Source organism: Passer domesticus, chromosome 19 (assembly GCF_036417665.1).
Source record: "Passer domesticus isolate bPasDom1 chromosome 19, bPasDom1.hap1, whole genome shotgun sequence".
NCBI lineage: Eukaryota > Metazoa > Chordata > Aves > Passeriformes > Passeridae > Passer > Passer domesticus.
In genome coordinates, this window is record NC_087492.1 from 4,436,752 (window position 1) to 4,455,656 (window position 18,905).

Sequence of the window (18,905 nt, forward strand, 5' to 3'; positions counted from 1 at the left end):
CTCACTGCGGGGCTGACCCCCGTGGCGGGGGGTTCAGAGGGGACACCCCAGTCTCCTCCAGCAGAAGGGGCTTACCCTGAGCCCCTGGGAGCAGCGTGGAGGGGCCGCTTTCCTCCCCGGCCGCGTTCCTCCCCCTTGCCGGGTTCGGGCGGCGCTGCGGGCCGGGGGCGGGCCGGGGGCGGTGATGGCGAGGCCCCTCCCGGTGCGGCGGCGCGCAGCGGGGCCGGGGCCGCTCACACCGGCGGCGGCGGCGGGGCCATGAAGGTGAAGAAGAGCGGCGGGGCCGGGGCGGCGGCGGCCAGGACCGAGGAGGAGCTGGGCCGAAAGGCGCTCATCGGGCCCGACGACGTGCTGGGGCTGCAGCGGGTCACCAGCGGTGCGTGCCGGGCATGGCGCGGCGGGAGCACGGGGACCGTGTCCCCCTGGGGCTTTTCCCGGGGGAAAAAGGGCAGCCGGTTCTCCTCTCCTAGGGGTTTAAACAGGGAGGGAAGAGGAGCCGTTCCCCCTTTCAAGGGGGCTAAACCAGCGGGGAAAGGGGAAGCGGTGCCACCTTCCCGGGGGACGAGAAGCGGGGATGCAGCGCGGCCGGGGACAGAGCCCGCAGCGGGATGTGCCAGCCCGGGGGCTGGGGACCATCGGGAGAGCGGGGGAGTGCCCGGAGCTGGGCGTGCAGCCCCCAACTCTGCGGGAAGGTCGGTGTTGGGATGCTCCTCGCTGCTCTCCCCATTCCCTGTGTCTGCTCCCACCCTGTGCCCATGGCAATGGGACGGGCTGGATCCCTGGCCATGGGGGGGACTTCAGAGCAGCCCCCCAACCCGGTTTGCCCCTCCCCAGTGTAGCACCCGTGGTCCTGAGGGCATCTTGGAGGCGGTGGGTGGGAGTGTGTGACTGGAAGAGCTCGGGACAGCAGCACATGAGGCTGGGGAAAGGCCAGGACAGGGGGGAATGGCTTCACGCTGATGGAGAGCAGGTTTAGATTAGATATTAGGGAGAAATTCCTCCCTGGGAGAGTGGTGGGGCCCTGGCACAGAGAAGCAGTGGCTGCTCTATCCCTGGAAGTGCTCAAGATGAGCTTGGATGGGGCTTGGAGCAGCCTGGGCTGGTGGAAGGTGTCCCTGCCCCTGGCAGGGGGTTGGAACCAGATGGTCTTTAAGGTCCCTTCCAACCCAAACCATTCCATGGTACTGTGTGTGCCTCAGCCCAGCGATGCCCAGGGACAATCCCGCTGTCCCAAAAAGTCCTTTTTCCATCTCCTAGGACCTTTGGGTTGTGTCTCTGGGCTGCCAGGGGCCTGGCTGTGCTCCCTGTGCCTCGCAGCACTCTGCCCTCAAAGCCAGCTCTGTGTCACAGGCTGGGCTGTGACGAGCCTGGAGAGGAAGGATGTGGCTGTGGGTGCTGCTGCGTGCAGGCAGCCCCGTGGGGCTGCTGTGTGAGCAGGATGGGAGGAGGACAGCCCGGCAGGGACCCGTGTCAGCCCTCAGGGAGGGTGCCCTTCTCGAGCTGAGCTGCTCTGCTGGTGCAGCTGCGTGATTCAGTGCCCAGAAATCCCCTGCCTGTAGCAGGGAGAGCACGCAGCAGGCACTGGAGCATCCTGCCAGCATCCTCAGTGGGATGGTGAGTCCCAGCCACGGCTGTGTGAAGCACTGTGTGCTCACTTCATGGCAGCCCCCGTGTCCCTGCCCTCGCCAGGGCTGTCTGGAGGGGACAGGGCCACCCCACAGCCTTGCTACAAAAATGTATTTTTTTAGGGGCTCGAGGAGCTCTGATGTCACCTCCTGTGGCATCCGTGGGGATGGATGGTGCTCGCTCTTGGTGAGCTCCTGCCTTCCCAGGGAGCAGGGACTGCTAAGCTGGGGAGCCAGGCTTGGAGCAGAGCTGGTTGTTGTCTGCCTCTTCCAGCCCTGGGTCAGAGTGCTCTGGAGCACAGGGAGGATGTGAAATGCATGAAAATGTTGTGTTCCCCTCCTGCTGTGACACTTGCTGCTGCCAGGGTCAGAGCCAGGCACTGTGATGATGTCCCAGGCTTGCCATGGGAAATGCTTCCTGTCCTGCTGGATGTGTGGGAGTCAGGAAATGCTCCCCACACCTGGAACCCTCAGTGAGTTTGGGGATACAGGTAAACAGTACATCCATGTTGAGCATATTGTATCTTACCCAGGAACCCTTTGCAACCCCCCCTTCTCAAGCTCACTTTTTGTCCTGGTGGGTTTAACAGAAAGCAAAGAACATTTTTCAGATTTTTAACACCTAATGATTATTTGGGGCATTCTGTGGCCTTTGCTCATTTTTACACCCTTAAAAACAGATGGCCAAAAATAGCAATGTGAAACTGTTCCACTCTTCTGCTTCAGGTAGGGGAGGAGGAAGTACCAGGCTGTGGGAGAGAAGTTCACAGCTGCCCCAACCTTTTGTACGTGCTGGGTGTCAGGGCAGACACCACACCCTGTTGCAGCAATTCTGTCTTTGACAGTTTGGAGTTGAAGGAGGAGTTGGTGGTGGGGCTGCAGCAGAAATGTCCTGGTGCCCTGGCTGCCCTTTGTTGTTCCAGAGAGAGGATAATCCATCTTTATCCAAACTCATGGGCCAGCAGCACTTCAGCTCACACATTAAACTGTGTCCTGCCTGGGACCAGGGGAGGGCTGGCTGTGTTTTGGGGCTGCTCCATCAGCCAAAGCCCAGCAGGGCTTGGTCCCACAGGCAGGTGTGTTTTAGGAATGCTCCCCAGGAGCAGGCTCTGTGTTTCTGAGCAGGTTTCCAGGGAGAGGTGGAATTCTGGCTGTAGCACAGAATGATTTGGGTTGGAGGGGACCTTAAAAACCACCTTGTTCCAAGTGCCTCTCCAAGAACAGGAACCTTCCACTAGATGAGGTTGCTCCAAGCCTCACCCAACCTTTCCTTGAACACTTCCAGGGATGGGGCAGCCACAGCTTCTCTGCCCAACCCCTGCCAGTGCCTCAGCAGCCTGAGAGGGAAGAATTCCTCCCTAATCATCTTTCCATCAGGCAGCACAGCTGGACTTTGCTCTCCCAGTGGGTGCAGCTGACCCAGTGTGAGGTGGCTGGGCTGGCAGGGTGGCGAGGCAGGATGTGGCTCTGTGGGCAGCCACAGGAGCCAGCTGGGCTCTGCTCTTAATGTGCTTCTAATAAGCTTAACTGGGGAGTTGTGTGAACTGCCCTGCATGTTCTGTGTCCTCCCAATGTTAAATTCCCTGGCAGCTCCGGGCCCACAACGTTTCTGGGCACGCTGGGTCCAGCCTGGTGGATCTGGGATGCTGCCCTGGGATTATCTGGGCCTCCTGGCCAGGCTGGTCCTGGCTCTGCTCCAGCTGGATCAGGTGTAAGGCTGGAGAACCATTTCCTCTGCAATTAGTGAGATTTGTCACTCGCTCACACAACTGTGGTTGGGAAAAGCGGAAAAAGCTCATGACGTGATTAATTTAAGATTAGCAAAGGAGTGGGGCAGAGCTCAGTTCAAATTGCAATTAATTACTGAGGCAGCCAGAGCATCAGAGGAGTCAGATGTGTAACAAAAGACAAGCTCCAGCCTCTGAGGCTGCCCTGTTTAGCACCTGCACACTTTACCCAGAATACCAGATCAAATCTTACATTATAACTTTTATTCTAATGCTGATTTTATTCTAGGAAACCAAGGGGTTAAATAATTGATTACATACTTGGAAACAGTTTCAAAACAAACCCTAAAAATAAGGAGCACACACGTAATCATTTCTGAAAGTAATCTCTTCCTTGAGCTGTCACTTGGGATTTCTCTGAGACTTCTCTAGGCAGCTTTAGCTAAAGGCCAGCTTGGCACAGGGCTGCCTCAGTGGGTTAGGCAGGCCAGACCCTTCTTGAGGGACTTCCATACCAGTTTCCTGCAGTCAATTAAAGGAAAAAAAAAACCCCAAATAAACCATTTCCCTGCCCTCTGCCTCAGCAGTTCAAGTCCTGTAATACTAAACCATCCAGGATCCATGTTCAAATCCATTTCTAAATCCATGGGGTTTTGATAGGCAAGGAGAGAGGGAGGCACTAACAGGAATGTGAGGCAGATGTGCATGAATCCATCTTCAAAGCTGCTCCTGGACCATGACTTCCCTCCCCAGTTAATGGGGAGAATGTATTTTATTAGGAGCTCTGAGGAGCTGTGGGTGTCTGCGAGGTTAATAAATCCCTGCTCTGCCTTGTCCAGGGCTGTGATGTGTGGCTGTGTTTTGATGGGCTGATTTCTTGCTGCAGAGCCATCTCCCAGAGCTGTGCCAAGCTGCTCTCCCCACGACCCTTCCCACAGCATCCCACACAGGCTGTGAGCTTTTCCAGGGCTCTGTGTTTCCCAGAATCTCACAGTGAGCTGTTAGGATTCCCAGGGGCAGCACACATGGTGTGTGTGTGGTTGTGGGATTCCTCCATCTCCCAGGGTTGTGGGTTTGGGCCATCCCTGGCAGAAGTGGCAAAGGTAAGAGGAAAGCTGAGGGACTCAGCCTGAGGGTCTGGGCAGAGCTTGGATTTGGCTCAACCCAAAAATAGCTGATTTAGTTGATGTTGTGCACGTGGTTTCAGACTTTGAATGCAATCAGCGTGAAAAAGGGGGCAGGAGAAAGTGTTTGGGTGCCTTGGAAATGGGGGAAGAGCAGCTCCATCCACTGGCTGCAGGGCTGTGATCAAATTAATTGTGAGAGGGTGAAGTCTGGAAAGCTCTAGCTAAAATAAAAAAAAAAAAAAAAAGAAGAAAAAAGAGATGAGCAGGCTGCCACAAAAATCAGAGCCTGGTGAGCTGTGCAGTAGGATTTGGCAACTGAGGGACTCTGGGGACCTTGGGAAGTGCCTCAGCCTGGAGCCTCCTGCCCTAAATCCCTCTGCTTCCTTGACAGTAAATGTGCTGCTGTGGAAAAACCCCTGTGGGATCCTTCTGGTGCAGGATTTTCCCTCTGGAACACTGCAGCAGCCTAATTCCAGTGCTGGGTCAGAGGACAGCTGCCCCCTCCCTGTCCAACCCCCCTGGTCTGTGGTTCTCCAAACCCCATGGTTTGGGTTGGAGGGATTTATTTTACAGGAGTAGATCCTGTTTCCTGGCTGGCTTGGTGTCACAGGGCTTGAACTGCTGAGGCAGAGGGCAGGGAAATGGTTTATTTTTTTCTTTAACTGAGCCCAGGTTGTCTGGGCAGGTGTATCAATAGCACCTGAAACCTGCCCTGCCTTGCCCTCAGGTCCTGCTCCGTGTCCTGCGTCACTGCTCGGCCTCTGCACGGGGTCTGGGCTATTTTTGCTTCCTCCTGAGACTCTTCAATCTGATAATCTCCTAATCTCCAGCTCCTGGCAATTCCTCTGCAGTTGTCTTGGCTTTACACCTGGCTTATGTCTTGGGAGTTGGCTTCAAAATAGCTCCTGACCTTGTTGGTTAATGCATGTTAGGAAATAGGCCTGCATAACTACAGGAGCCTTCTCATCCATTCCCTAAATTGTTGTTGTTGTTTGTGTTGGGGAGAGAAATTCATGTTACAAGTCACTGCTCTTGCCTCAGTCTCTTGTACAGCATCTTCCTGATTTACACCCATTTCCAGGACCAAATTTTCAGTTCTTTCTTACCCTGGGTGCACTCTGCTTTCCTTAGCGGGCTCTTAAGGCCTTAAAATAGGAGCTGCCCCATCTGAGATTAGAGTCTGATGAGCACAGAAATATCCCTGGTGTCTGTGAGAGGGGACACGTGCTTCCTGCTGATTGCAGAGATGGAGAAGGGATCTTGGAAGGAGCACAACAAAGAGTGTGAATCCTATTGCCCAGGAGCTTGTGATAAAATGGGCCTGGTGGGGTGGTTGCAAAGGAAATTTGGAAATACAGGATTAAATTTTAGCTTTCTGTGATGAGGAGCAAACCTGATCTCATGCATTTAAATGACAGGGAGAGGTCCAGAGGAGAAAGTGCCTTTGTTTGCTTTCCTGTGTTATTTAGCTCTGCATTATCCCTCACCTTTTGTGCTCCTCTGTAACACCAGCTGCTAAAACACACACCTGGAGTTCTGCACCAGGGTTCAGGATGTGCCAGTGTTCACAGGCAGTGCCTGCTGGCATTGTCCAGGCTGTTCTGCTGCTTTGTTTTGTAATTTTGGTTGGGTTTGGGAGGGCAGGATGGTTTCCTGCATGTAAACTGTCTCTTCCCTGGATTAGGCAGTGGAGATAACACCTCAGAACTGTACCAGGGGAAGGGGCACCTGCTGATTCTGAGAGCAAAGCTAGAGACCACTGAACGGTTTGGGGTCACTTTGGAATCACTTTTTCCTACAAAGGAAATTAGAGAGTTTGTGAAGGAATTAATTGAGCCAGATTCAGGAAGCCAATCACCTCTGCTGCTTTCTCAGACCACCACAGTGGTGTTGGTTGTGATCCAAATTCTTCACAACTTCATTTCTATTTTTAAGTTAGAAATTGTCTCTAAAAGTGGGGAGTTGTAGATCTTTGGGTGTGATCCAGAGGCTATGGGAAAGAAGCTGGAGAGGCACCACCAGGAATGGTGATGTGTGAGTGAGAAGTGGCTGCTAATACCAGGTGAATTGTTTTCAGGAAGGGTTTGGGGATGGAGGTCTGGGATATGACAATTCCCTGGGCTTTAGGAAAGGGTAGGAAGTACTCCTCTTTTGTGATATTTTTTTTTTCACTACTAAATGTGGGTTCTTAAGGATAAAAACCAGTCTGATGGGTTTTCCATGGCAGTGCTGCTGTGTCCATGCCTTCATCCCTAAATCAGGTGAGTACTGAAAGCTCAGGGACACACTGTGATGGTCCAGTCATTAACAGGGAAGCAGCACAACCTGCTTCAGGGGAGGAGGAAGAAACAATATTCTGTCCTGAGAGACCAACCCGCCATTCTCTGTAACAATCCCCTCCATGGAGGTTTGATCTGCCTCCTTCCCAGCTAAAATAACCACGGCTGCTGCCTCCCTTCCCCAAATCCTGCGACGGTGAATTAGGATAAGGGAAGCAGATGATACATTTAAGTGAGTCACGGAAGTGTGGGCAACTGGGCCCTACAGTAATTTAAAAATAAGTGTGTATGGGATGAGATTAGCAGATCTGACAGTGCTCAGCTAAGCAGAAGGATCTGCCAATTGCAAGCAGCCCATTCCCAATAAGACCTTCCAGTGCAGCCCCAGGCTCCTGTTACGTGTTGGGGGAACAAGCCAGCACGTGGCTACTTTGATTGATTTTTGACCAGGAATAGCAGAAGCAAATGTAATACAGACTGAGAGGAATATATATTCCTCTGGTTTTTCTCTTTTTTTTTTTTCCTTTCTAGGAGACTGGGCACTGCCAGAGGAGGGAAAAAACCCACTTGATTGCAGTATTCTGGCAGCTGATCTTCCCGGATGGCATCCAGTTGTATACTGGCATGCTGATTAAAAAAAAAAACAACCAAAAAAAGGGTTTAAAATATTATCAGGGCAAAAAGAATTGGAAAATAACAGTGTAGGGGTGCAAGCATCAATGAGCAGGGGCCTGGTGGGGATTCTACCCGGGGTTTACTCCTCTTTGGAGGCTCTGCTTGGCTCTCCTCTGCTCCAGATGAGTCATGGACACTGTTACTGCAGCAACGCTGCTGCCAAGGAGGGGGATAAAGCTGTTGCCATGGTGCTGGATGGGCAGGAATTCTGCAGGAGTAGAAACACTTAATAATTAACTTGCAGACAAACGCGGCTTCAGATTTGCCAGCGTGCTCCAGGGAAGGTGTCCTGGGCTCCCGGGCGACTGCTGCCTGTTGCCAACAGCCTTCCCAGGGAACAGCAGTGGCCATGGGCCCGGGGAGGGGAAGCTGGGCTGTGGGAAGCTGTGCCTGCTTCCATCAGTTTGTGTTTTGCATGCTGGTGCTCCCAGCTGGGAAGTTGTGGGACGGGTTAGGAACTGGGGTGGCTGATGTGTCAGAGCCTAAAATCACGGTGTAATTGCAGGACATCTCCCTGAGGAATGCTAAACATCAGGGCCTAAGGCAAGGGCTGGGTTTAAATTCCTGTCCTGTCTTCTTGACTGCTGTTGAAGACACAAAAGGAAGATTTTTGTGCAGTTCTTGGGATATATGACTTAACACAGGCTTGTATTTTCTTGTGGTAGTAAAAAAAGGCAAGCTTTTAGCTTGTTCTTCCTGACAGTTTTCGTGCTGGTGTCAGTTTTTCCTTGTGCTGTGTTGATAGGGAAGGGAAAATCCCTGCCAAATGCCAGGGATGCTTTGAACACTGTCCTCTCCCTGAACACCCATTTATAGAATTGTAGAAACTCAGTGTTTTGGCTTAAGAAGGACCTTAAAGATCATCCACTTCCATCCCCTCTGCCACGCAGGGACACCTCCCACTAGACCAGGTTGCTCCAAGCCCCATCCACCCTCTCCTTGAGCACTTCCAGGGATGGGGCATCTACAAATTCTCTGGCATTCCTTTGAGTATTCACCATATGGGGTTGTTGGAGAGCAGTAAAACTGGCCAGGGAGAACATTTAACACCTCTGTTCCTTGTACTGAGCTTATTTGGACAGTTCTCCAAGTTGTGGAGATTTGGAAGGAATAAAAGGTTTCTAGGAAAATGCTGGTGTTTGTGCCCAGGAGCTCAGAAGTCTCTCACAGTGGTCTTGGATTTCTTAGACCTGTGCTGAAGTTGGGTTGGCATGGGCAGGTCTGAGCTCTGAGCCCTTGTAACTTGTTTTTATTTATTCAGGGACTAAGTCTCAGGTGGATGGATTTGTTGGAGTTTCAGAAATAGGAAAGCAGACAGAAATAAGTGATTAGCTCAGATTAACAGCAGGAATTAGTAGCTGAGAAAGTGTTTTGAATTAGAATGTTAAAGTATTATTTTTACCTTGGAACCTCCAGAACCAGTCTCCTACATCAATCAAAGGTGCTGTTGCTTAAAAGCTGACCTGGCTTGTCTACACAGAGCGTTTCTTTAGATTTGTCAGGGTAAAGTGGAGCTACATTCAATCTGTGCTCTATGTGCTCCTTCCCCAGGGAGGAAGATGATTCCTGTGCCAGGAGCTGGCTCAGGGCACAGCAAGGCTGAAGGCCAAAACTGTGGGGATGTTAGTAGTGGAATCCTCATCCCTGGAAGTGTTCAAAAGGCCTGTGGATGTGGCACCTGGGACATGGTTTAGTGGTGAACACAGCAGTGCAGGGTGAGAAGTTGGACTTGATGATCTTAGAGGGCTTTTCCAACCTTAACAATTCTGTGATTCCATGACATTCTCTCAAAGATACAGCAGGGAAGGGCTCTGCTCCCTGTTTTCCTGACACAGGGAAAGGCTTCAACATCATTTTCAGTGCTGAGGAAAACAAGCCCTGGTTGGGGAGAGGAGGCCACCCTTTGTCTGCAGAGGGCTGGAGCAGGGAGGTGGCACAGGGGAGGACACTCCTGTTCCAGTTAAGTGCAGTCAGCTTAGCTCCCAAAGCTGCTTAGCCCTCGCATTCTGCCACAGGGCAGTTTTTAAAACAGGCAAAGCCTCTTAACCCTGGAAAGGCTGGGATTTGATGGAGGTGCTGACTAGTCTGGGAGGAAATGGATGCAGGGGTTCCTGGCACAGGGTTGGGAAAAGGTGGTGACCTCTGTGTGTTGGGGGAGAGAATTCTTTCCCCTGTCCTGTCTGAGCAGGGCAGTGTGAGCCTCCAGAACTGAGACTGTCTTCAGAGACACCAGTTTGGAATTAAAACAGGCAGTAGTGGAGGTGGATTTGGGCTGCTCTCACTGCTGGTGTGGCCTCCAGAGAGCAGCCACAAATTCCTGGTATTTCAGGACAGCCATCATTTAAATTTGCTTCCCCCTGCAGATTATTTGTGCACTCCTGAGGAAAATGTTTACAAGATAGACTTCACCAGGTTCAAAATCCGGGACATGGAATCTGGCACAGTCTTGTTTGAAATCACCAAGCCAGCAGCTTCAGGTGAGTGCACACACAAAACAAGGTTTCCATGAGCAAATGCTTTCTTTTGCCTTTCCCCACTCCTTTTACTCCATACATTTCCCAAAAGTGGCAGAATCGCTCCACTGCAGGAGGGCTGGAGCCCCATCTTGCAGCAGGAATGTTTTTCAGGTGTCTTTTTGTACTAACAGGGTGAGCAGAGCTGGCTGCTGCTGTGCTCTTCCTGTTGCCATCTGTGATGGGAAGGGACAGATGGATGTTGTAAACAGGAGCAGAGGAGGAGGAGGAGATCACTGGGTGGTTTTTTGTTGGCTGTTATTCAGCTTGTGCCCCCTGCACATAGTTTAGCTGTTAGTTTAACATCTCTGACTGAGGAGTCAGAAAAATTGGTATTTCCAAAGGGGAGAAACTGCCAACAGGCAAATGAAACAAACTGAACATTTGCCTTTTTTTTCTGGTTTGATTAATTTTTAGGTGTTACTTGTAAGCATCCAAGTGTTGCCTGTTGCCAGTGGTGATAAAAACCCAGGGCAGCTGTTCTTTCCCTGGCCAAGCACTTTTAACCCTTCCCCACCTCCCTGCAGGTGAGAGGAGGTTTTCTGTAGCTTATAGGCAGCAAACCAAGCATGCTGAGGGGAAATGGCTTGTCCAGAGTCACTCTGTGATCCTGATGTGAGGTGGGGGCAGTAGATGAGGAATAGAAGTCCAGAAGATAAGAAGTTTATCAAACCAATCTCTCAACATTCCACCTCGGAGCGACCAGGGGTGGACACCTCAGGACAGGAGGAGGGGAGAGCGCAGCACCAGAGCTTTTCCTGGCTTAGGTGGCACAACAACACCACCCCAAGTATTCCCCCTGAGTTTCTGGTTCTCAGGCAGCTCTGACAGAGCTTTCCTTGGGCTTTTGCAGAGCGGGAGCACAATGACAGGAAGGACGTGGACCCCAACGCCGGACGCTTCGTGCGCTATCAGTTCACGCCGGCCTTCCTCAGGCTGCGGCAAGTGGGAGCCACGTGAGTAACCCCCTGCTCCTTGGGCTGGCACAGAGAGCAGCTGAAATCTCAGGGAAAAAAAACCCTCTCTTCCATGTTCATCCTGCCAGGAAGTTGATTGAACAGGGGGCTTCATTTATGATGAGGCTCTCCAGTTCTCCTGCCTTCGCTGTCGCTTTAGGTTTAGTCAGGGGTGCTGAAGGGGTTGGTGCTAAAAGAGGCAAAATGAAGTGGGAAGGCTCTGGGGAAACCTTAGAGCACCTTCCAGTGCCTGAAGGGAATCCAGGAGAGCTGGAGAGGGACTTTTGGAGTGACAGAACAAGGGGGAATGGCTTCCCAGTGCCAGAGGGCAGGGATGGATGGGATGTTGGGAAGGAATTGTTCCCTGTGGGTGCTGAAGCCCTGGCACAGGTTGCCCAGAGAAGCTGTGGCTGTTCCATCCCTGGAGGTGCCCAAGGCCAGCTTGGATGGACCTTGGAGCATCCTGGGATAGGGGAAGGTGTTCCTCCCCATGGCAGCTTTAAGATGTTTATCTGGTGCTGTGGTGTGTCCCCGCAGAATGCTTTAAGTGAAAGAGGGAACAATAATTTGATTAGTGCTGTTGCTTTGTATTTTTGGCTTTTTTAAATTTCTTTTTTTTTCAGAGCTCTCTTCTGCCTTGCAGGAATATTGCAGATCTTACTGAAGCATGAAAGCTCACGTCAGTTTTACCCTTCTTTTTCAGGGTGGAATTCACAGTAGGGGACAAACCCATTAATAATTTCCGTATGATTGAGCGGCACTACTTCCGTGACCAGCTGCTGAAAAGTTTTGATTTTGAATTTGGCTTCTGCATCCCCAGCAGTAAAAATACTTGTGAGCACATCTATGAATTCCCCCAGCTCTCGGAGGATCTCAGTAAGCTCTTTGTTATAAACTTTCATTTCTGGGTTGTCACACCACGATGTTCATCTGAGGTGGTTTGGGGGGAGCCTCTTCTTAAAAGCTGTCTCTAGAGAGTGGGTGGGGCAGAATAATTCATCCTTTTATATCTGTGTTAACACTGATTTTGTTTTCTAGTAGGATGTACCTCACCACACACCAGGCAGTTGCTTGGGTTTGTTTTTTTTTTTTTTAATTCATAAAAGGGAAGCTTCAGTATCTGGGAGAAAAAAGATAATTGTGTTATAAAAGAAGCAAAAATAAGATTAAAAAGACATCCAATAAATGGATAACTTAAATGTTATGATCTGTTTTAATGTTTGATGTGCTATATTGTGAGCTTGAGAGGTTTTAGTATGAACATAACTTTTATTTTCTCTTCTCTCTCCCAAGACACAATAGCAGAAGCACTAAATCTCTGTGATTTTCCTCTTTACAACCCCTAATTGTGTGTGTCAGCACTAATATTGCAGTCTGTGGAAAATACAGTGAGGCCCTGCTGTCAGGCCAGAACAAATTTACTTTGAGTTTGCTGCTTTATCACTGTTTTTAAAAACAAAACAAAAAGAACACCAACCCAAGATGTAATAGGTTCTTATTCTGAGGTCCCCTTTATATGGTGCCATAATATATTTGGATTATGAACACTTTTCATCCCTGAAATTGTTCAAAGAAAGTGTGGATGTGGCATAAGGGTTTAGTGAATTCAGGTTGGATTTTAGGGCCTTTGGGGGCTTTTCCAACACAAAAACTCCATGATTACGCTTGAATTATTTAAAAGATACCAACAAGGAGTGGTTTGGGCAGTTCCCATTTGGGTTTTGGTTTTTCACCTGATTTTGCAGGTGCTTGGGGGACACTGAACAATGCTTGAGCCCTGAAATGAGCGTCCCTGAAGTAAGGGTCTCCTCGAGCCAAGTCTCATAAGCTCCTGGAAATGTATTTCACACCCAAGATAGCTCAGCTACCTTAGAAGGCATAAAATCAGCAGGATGGCTTCTGTGGTAGTGTTGGAAACAAAACAGTTTTAATAAAAGGCACAATAACAAAACTCTTTACAGAGAAAAACCCAGCCAGGTGCAAGAGGTCCGTGGCCTGGTAAAACACCTCACAAAAGTGATTAGTTCCTTTGTTCTCTTCTTTTTCCAGTAAATTGCTCAGGTGGGACATTTGGCTCCTGTCCAGTTAGCTATCCTTAAGTTTGAGGTGAAGTCCCCCAGGTCCTATGAGATATCTTTTCACCTAATTGAGGAGAGAAAGTTCTGGGCTCTTTTCCTTTGTGAGGAGACAAAGGACAGTTTGGTCACTCCATCCAGAGGGGGAACATTCCCACACCTCCCATTAACTGGGATTTTTCCCCCCTGACAGTTCGAGAGATGATCCTGCACCCCTACGAGACACAGTCGGACAGTTTCTACTTTGTGGACAACAAGCTGGTGATGCACAACAAGGCAGATTATTCATACAGTGGAGGACCTTGAGCGTGGGCTGGACGGCCCCAGCCGCGCTGGCCTCCCCTTCCCTCTGGAAGTCGTCAGGGATCCCAACACCTCCAAGCTCCTGCAGTGTCACCTGGACAAGGATCCACCCACCAAGGACTCTTTGCCACAGTAGGAGTTTCATGACATCTCTTTTGAGCTTTGAAGCAGACCCGGTTCTTCAGAAGTTTTAAGCTAAAAATGATCTTTGGATACCACTTCCCTAAGTTCTTTTAAGTGTCTGCTTTGAAAATGGCCTTGTGGGACCTGAGGGGTTTTGCCCTAATTCTGTGAATTTTATGTTCTTGCCCTTGAGTATCTTTTAGGATTGCTTTCCCAAAGAATGTAATCAGAGAAACCATGGGAGTGGATGGGTGCAGAGGTTTGAGTGGTTGTTTCTCTTTGTGAATGCTTCAAAGGCCAATTTAACTTGTCCAGCCTGTTGAAAATATCGAGCAAAACATCTCACAAAGGCAAGTTTCATCTTCAGACTGGCTCTCTCCACGAGTATTTCATCCTTTAGTGTCAATCCTTCTGTGTAAGGTTCTGTTTAACCTTGGAAACACCAAAACCTGCAATGAAGAGCAATAGTTCAGTGACAGAGCTGTGTTAATTGGGTATTTTTACATTTACATTCCTTTTACATTTCAGATGAAGGTAAAATGCCATTGTGGGTCTATGAACCTCCATAAGTACTTTCCATTGATTTCAGTTTTTTTGCAGAATAATCAGGAAAACCGGAAGGATTTTAGTTTTATTTAACATTTTTGCTTTATTTAACATTCAACCTTTTCATGCCACACATTTCCCATGTCTATTTTTTTCATCTCTGCTCGATACCAAGATAAGGACTTCAGCACTGCTTGTTAGAGCAACATTTTAACTGTCTAGGGCAGCTGGGGAGTGTGGAATTTCCAATTTTCTATGTGTATCTGCATTTAAAGGAGGTTAAGACAGCGTTTTCCCTTTGTTAAAAACGTTTCTCATCAGATAGTAATACAGGTGAAGCTAAATCTAATAATCTACAACTTTAACACACAGGAAAAAAATTTAGCAAGAGTTCTCTCTTCTCTTCTGGAAGAAGTTTAACACCAATTGAACCCAAGAAATAGCAACACCAAGAATAAACTAGTGTGGGGTGATCTAGTTGTCATGAAACCCTTACTCTGAAGGTCAGTTCACTGATACTTAAAACAAAAAAAAAAAGAAAAAATCAACAAAAATAAAAGACAGTTGCAGTCTGTAGATATTTCTATAAATACTTGATGTCTCCATGTCTAATTCTGTGAGTTGAAGTGGAACATTCTATGTTAGCCTCTGATAGGTGTAATAATTGTAATAATTTTTGTTAAAATACCATTTCCAGTCGTGATGAGCATCTCTGTAGTCGCAGCCTGTGTCAGACAGGACTACAAAACAATTCCAAGTGTAGCCTAAGGCCAGGGAGGTTTTTGTGCTCTTGTTGGGGTTGTGGTCACTTTTCAGTGTGTCACCATTTGTATTTGGCCTGGCTTTTTTGACTGCTGAGAGAGGAAGCAGTTTTTAAAAAAAAAACCAACACAGTGATTTTAGGTTGCAGCACAGTTTTTATTAAGCTTGGTAGCTACAAAAGTGTGTCCAGTTCACTGATTTTACACAAGTAGTAGCTTGTAGTAATTCTTATCACAGTGAGACTTGTATTTATCACTATTTTTTGTCTCTAGTGTGTTAAATCATACAAGTAGCCTACGGCTGACTGATCAGTTTGAGAGATACAAAGGATTTCCTCATTATTTGTGCAGTACTTTGAGCTACTGACCATTAATTTTATAGCACAATAATTACTAAGGATGGAAATAGTTTCAAAAATGTTTTCATTCCTCCCCCAGCTTTTTTTTTTTTTTAAACAGGACTGTTAAATCATATCTCCAATGACGTTTTGCAAGTTTTAAGTATTTCTGAGCTTAGTTTCAATTTACAGGAGAGAAAAATGTTAATTTAAAGACAAAATAGAGTGAATGTTTATAATTACCATCCTGTACAGGGTTTTTTGGGGGTTTATTTTTCACCTGCTGTTCATAATAGTCACTTAAGTGTATAAGATTTTTAAAAGACTTTTAGGAATTGAATTTGCCCAGAATTGCCAGTCATCTATTTAATATGTTGTGATGAGATCAGGTGTGGTCTCTTGGGTCATTTGATGGAGTTTCCTCTGAAATAGTCATGTTCTGCTCCTTTTTTATGCCTTTCAAGACTTACAAAAAAAAGAGAGATTCCATAAAAATATTACTCTAATCAAGGGAAATTTGAGTCTTAGACATGCCCCTTATCAAAGAACCAAGAGAAAGTCACTGTGTTCCCAGGAGTGCAGAGTGTGGATGGAATTTCTGACATTTTTCTGGGGTGGGTTTGAGGTTAAACACCAGAGGATGAATTATCAGGTGCTCCCCTCTGAAATCTTTTATAATTCAGGTTACATATGCAATGATTCCAGTCTCACAGAAAATGTAGTGTGAATCATATGGGAGATATTACACTGAGTGGATTTGTTGCCTAAATATTATTAGGAATATTTTAAACCAGAAATAAAGATTGGACATTTTCAATAAAATCAATTTCAACCAATTTTAGCTCTACCTTTTCAGTTAGGACAATTTTACTCTTATTAAAAATCCCCAGAGTTTGCCACAAGTAATAAATTCTGATTCCTAAACCAAGGCAAATAACAGAACTTTCTGTGGGAAGTGCAATGAAAGTGCTTTTTTCTGTGTCCCACTGAAGCTGTTATCACTGTTATCTCTCTGTTTTACTTGGAAATTATTTGTTAGGATTTCCTCAAGGCCATCCACATCCACAATCTTTGCAAACACGTGGGAATCACTGTCCAGGAGAGGGATTTTGTGCCTTTCCCACCTGCTCATGCAGCAGCATCACGTGTGGTGTTGATATGAGGCACATAAACAGCACTAAAAGAATGTTTCTTCAAAAACTTTGGCTGTAGAGTTGCTCTTTTAAAGCCACTTCTGCCCTTGTTTTGCTTAAAAATTACCTTCAAAATTTAGTGTTAAAGACCAGACTTTGTGCAGCACCCAATAATTTCAACTTCCTTCTGAGAGGGAGCTGAGTTTGCAGCTCACTTGTGAAACCCACAATTTTTTCCCTTAAATTGGCAGCTGGTTCTTATTATAAACCAGTTGAGAATGAAGTCTTAGCAGCATTGTTCACAGAAGAATTTGTTAATCTTCTTGACTAGCTATTATTTTGTATTTTAACATTCATCATTATTGGGTTTACTTTAGAAGTTCATTGCGAAATCACCAAATATTGGCTCTGGGAAAAAAAGAATTGTTGTATTTTCTTCCTTGATCTCATTTTAAACATGACTTTAATTAGCACCACAGCTTTGTTTTAACAAGCCAGCCTGGCAATTTGGGATCTGACTTTTTGAAAGTGAAAGAAAACATCCAAGAGCTAACTAAGATTATCTGCTAATAATGCCCGTCTGTTTCCTGTCATAAAACAGGATTAAGTGTGTGCTTTATACAGTGACTTAATCTTGGAAAAAGAAACTAAGTCTCTCTGAGTGCTAATAGTGACATAATTTTTCTGAGAGACAGGGAAATTACAGCTCAACACATTCTTTCAGGGAAATTATAATTTGACATATTTTCTTCACTTTGTCAGTCTTGGGTTCCTTTCGTAGTCAGGGTTTTTAAGAAAAGCAGCAATACACTGGTGGTGAGCTGCATGCTCTAATAACTCACACTTCTGTGGCAGGGAGAGAACCTTTTTTTTTTTCTTTTATAATTAACACATCAGCTGTGGTTGAAAATCTAGAAACTTTGCTCTCAGTTCAGTGGCAAAAGCCAAAATTGTTTCTGTGAATTATCCGTTATGTGGTGACATTTCTGAAATAACTGAATGATCCACCCTTCCTGACTCAGAAGAGTTTATTTATTTATTTATTTTAATGTAGAAAGTCTCCCCAGGGTTGAAAAAAATCTGCTGGGGTTTAGTTCTTGCTCATAATCTCTCTCTGTGTCTTGTTTTTTGAGCAGGTCAGTAAGATGCTCTATTTTCCACCTCTGTCCTCTTGAGTTTTATTCCAAAATCTTGTGTAGTGTCTCAGTGGTGGCTGGCTGTGTGTGAAACATGCAGGCTACTTCCAAAATCTCTTCAATCTGAGAAAAAACTGTTAAGGTATATTGAGAATTATCCTACGTATTGACCCATAAAAAATAAACCCCAATCTTAATGGCAAATTTAAAGGGAACTTTTATTCATGCAAAGATTGGGGGCTATTTAAGGTAAGAAAATGCTAATACCCAACTCTCATATTTAGTTAAGTATTATAAAAATGCTCTATTAATTATTCATAACCTGGAAAAGGTGGTTAACAGCTCAGTTTTAATTAGATCTGGTTAGGAAGGAGACCACAGAAATCATTGCTGTTGTTTGGGGCTGCGGGGCAGCAGCTGGTGGCACAAAATTGGGGCAGGTTTGTCTGCATTTTGGGGGGGAAAGGTGAGGAAAAGGAGGACAAGGATAGAAAAAAGCATTAATTTCAGCTATTTGGACCTAAGAGCTTCAAGGCCATGGTGAGTGACTCAGTTTTCTGCTGGGTCTGAGGCAGCTGGGAGCTCCTGCTCGTGGTTCTTCTCTCTACCCCCAGCCTAAGCACTGCCTGAATTTATAGAGGATTTTCATTATTAATGTTAAATACCACTGAGAGTTCATATCATTTAATCCACATGGAAATTGCTGATTTATTTGAGGGCTGGGATGCACCAGGCCTCACCTTGCAGCTCAGTTGTTCTCCCCATCACTGGTCAGTGGGTGAAATGGTGTTTGTCTGTCTGCAGCCCCCCAAAAACCCCCTGTGCTCCTGCCTGCTCTGGTGTCTGCTTGTATCTGAATGCACCCAGCAAACCTGTTTGAATGTGACTTTTTTTTTTTTTCCTTGGCATAGAAACAGAATTGTCTGTATTAAAATGTATTTATAAAAAAAAATCTATTTTTTGTGGAAGGAAAGTAGGATTCTGGTTGCTATACCACTGGGAAAACATTAGGAGCATTTTTACTGAGTTAATTTCTAATTCTTTGTACCTTGGTAGTGATTTGTTTGCTAGGAGAACATCCACTGTGGCCCACGCAATGCACTGTCATGCAGAGAATCTGGTTTTCAGAAAACTGGGAGTCCTTTGTTTCCTTTTTGGGACAGGAGGGAACTGAGGAGATCACCAGGAATAGAAGGAACCTTGGCACAGAATCCGTTCTGTGGCTTTGGCTTCAGCCTGTTTGACTTTTTGCAGATTAAGTAGAGAGAGAGAAAAGATTGAGACTTCAGGATTAAAAAAAGAAAAAAAAAATAAAAAAATTAGATGCTACAATTTAGTCTTCCTGTAGGAGAAGGAGAGTCCTTAAATTAATTTATACAAGGTTTAAATAGGGACTGCACTTGCTTCAATTGGTTTAATATTGGCAGCTTAGTCATTGATGTACATCCTAGGGAATATGTTTAACTTTTTCCATTACCTTGGAAAATGGTTCAAAAACATGTCACTTCCATTAGCAAGTGTTTCTTCTCCTGTAACAAATTGCAAAATGTAAAAGAAAAAATAAAATAAATAAATTATTGATCCTAGA

General features: G+C 46.7%; 1 protein-coding gene across 1 annotated transcript; it reads left to right on the forward strand.

Annotated features, from left to right (window-relative positions):
• Positions 1–187: 187 nt before the first annotated feature.
• Positions 188–18,905, forward strand: UNC119 (unc-119 lipid binding chaperone). Its single transcript, XM_064394926.1, has 5 exons — positions 188–376; positions 9,797–9,910; positions 10,800–10,902; positions 11,606–11,778; positions 13,171–18,905. The coding sequence occupies exons 1-5, from the start codon at positions 259–261 to the stop codon at positions 13,281–13,283; spliced, it is 621 nt and encodes a 206-aa protein (XP_064250996.1). The 5' UTR covers positions 188–258; the 3' UTR covers positions 13,284–18,905.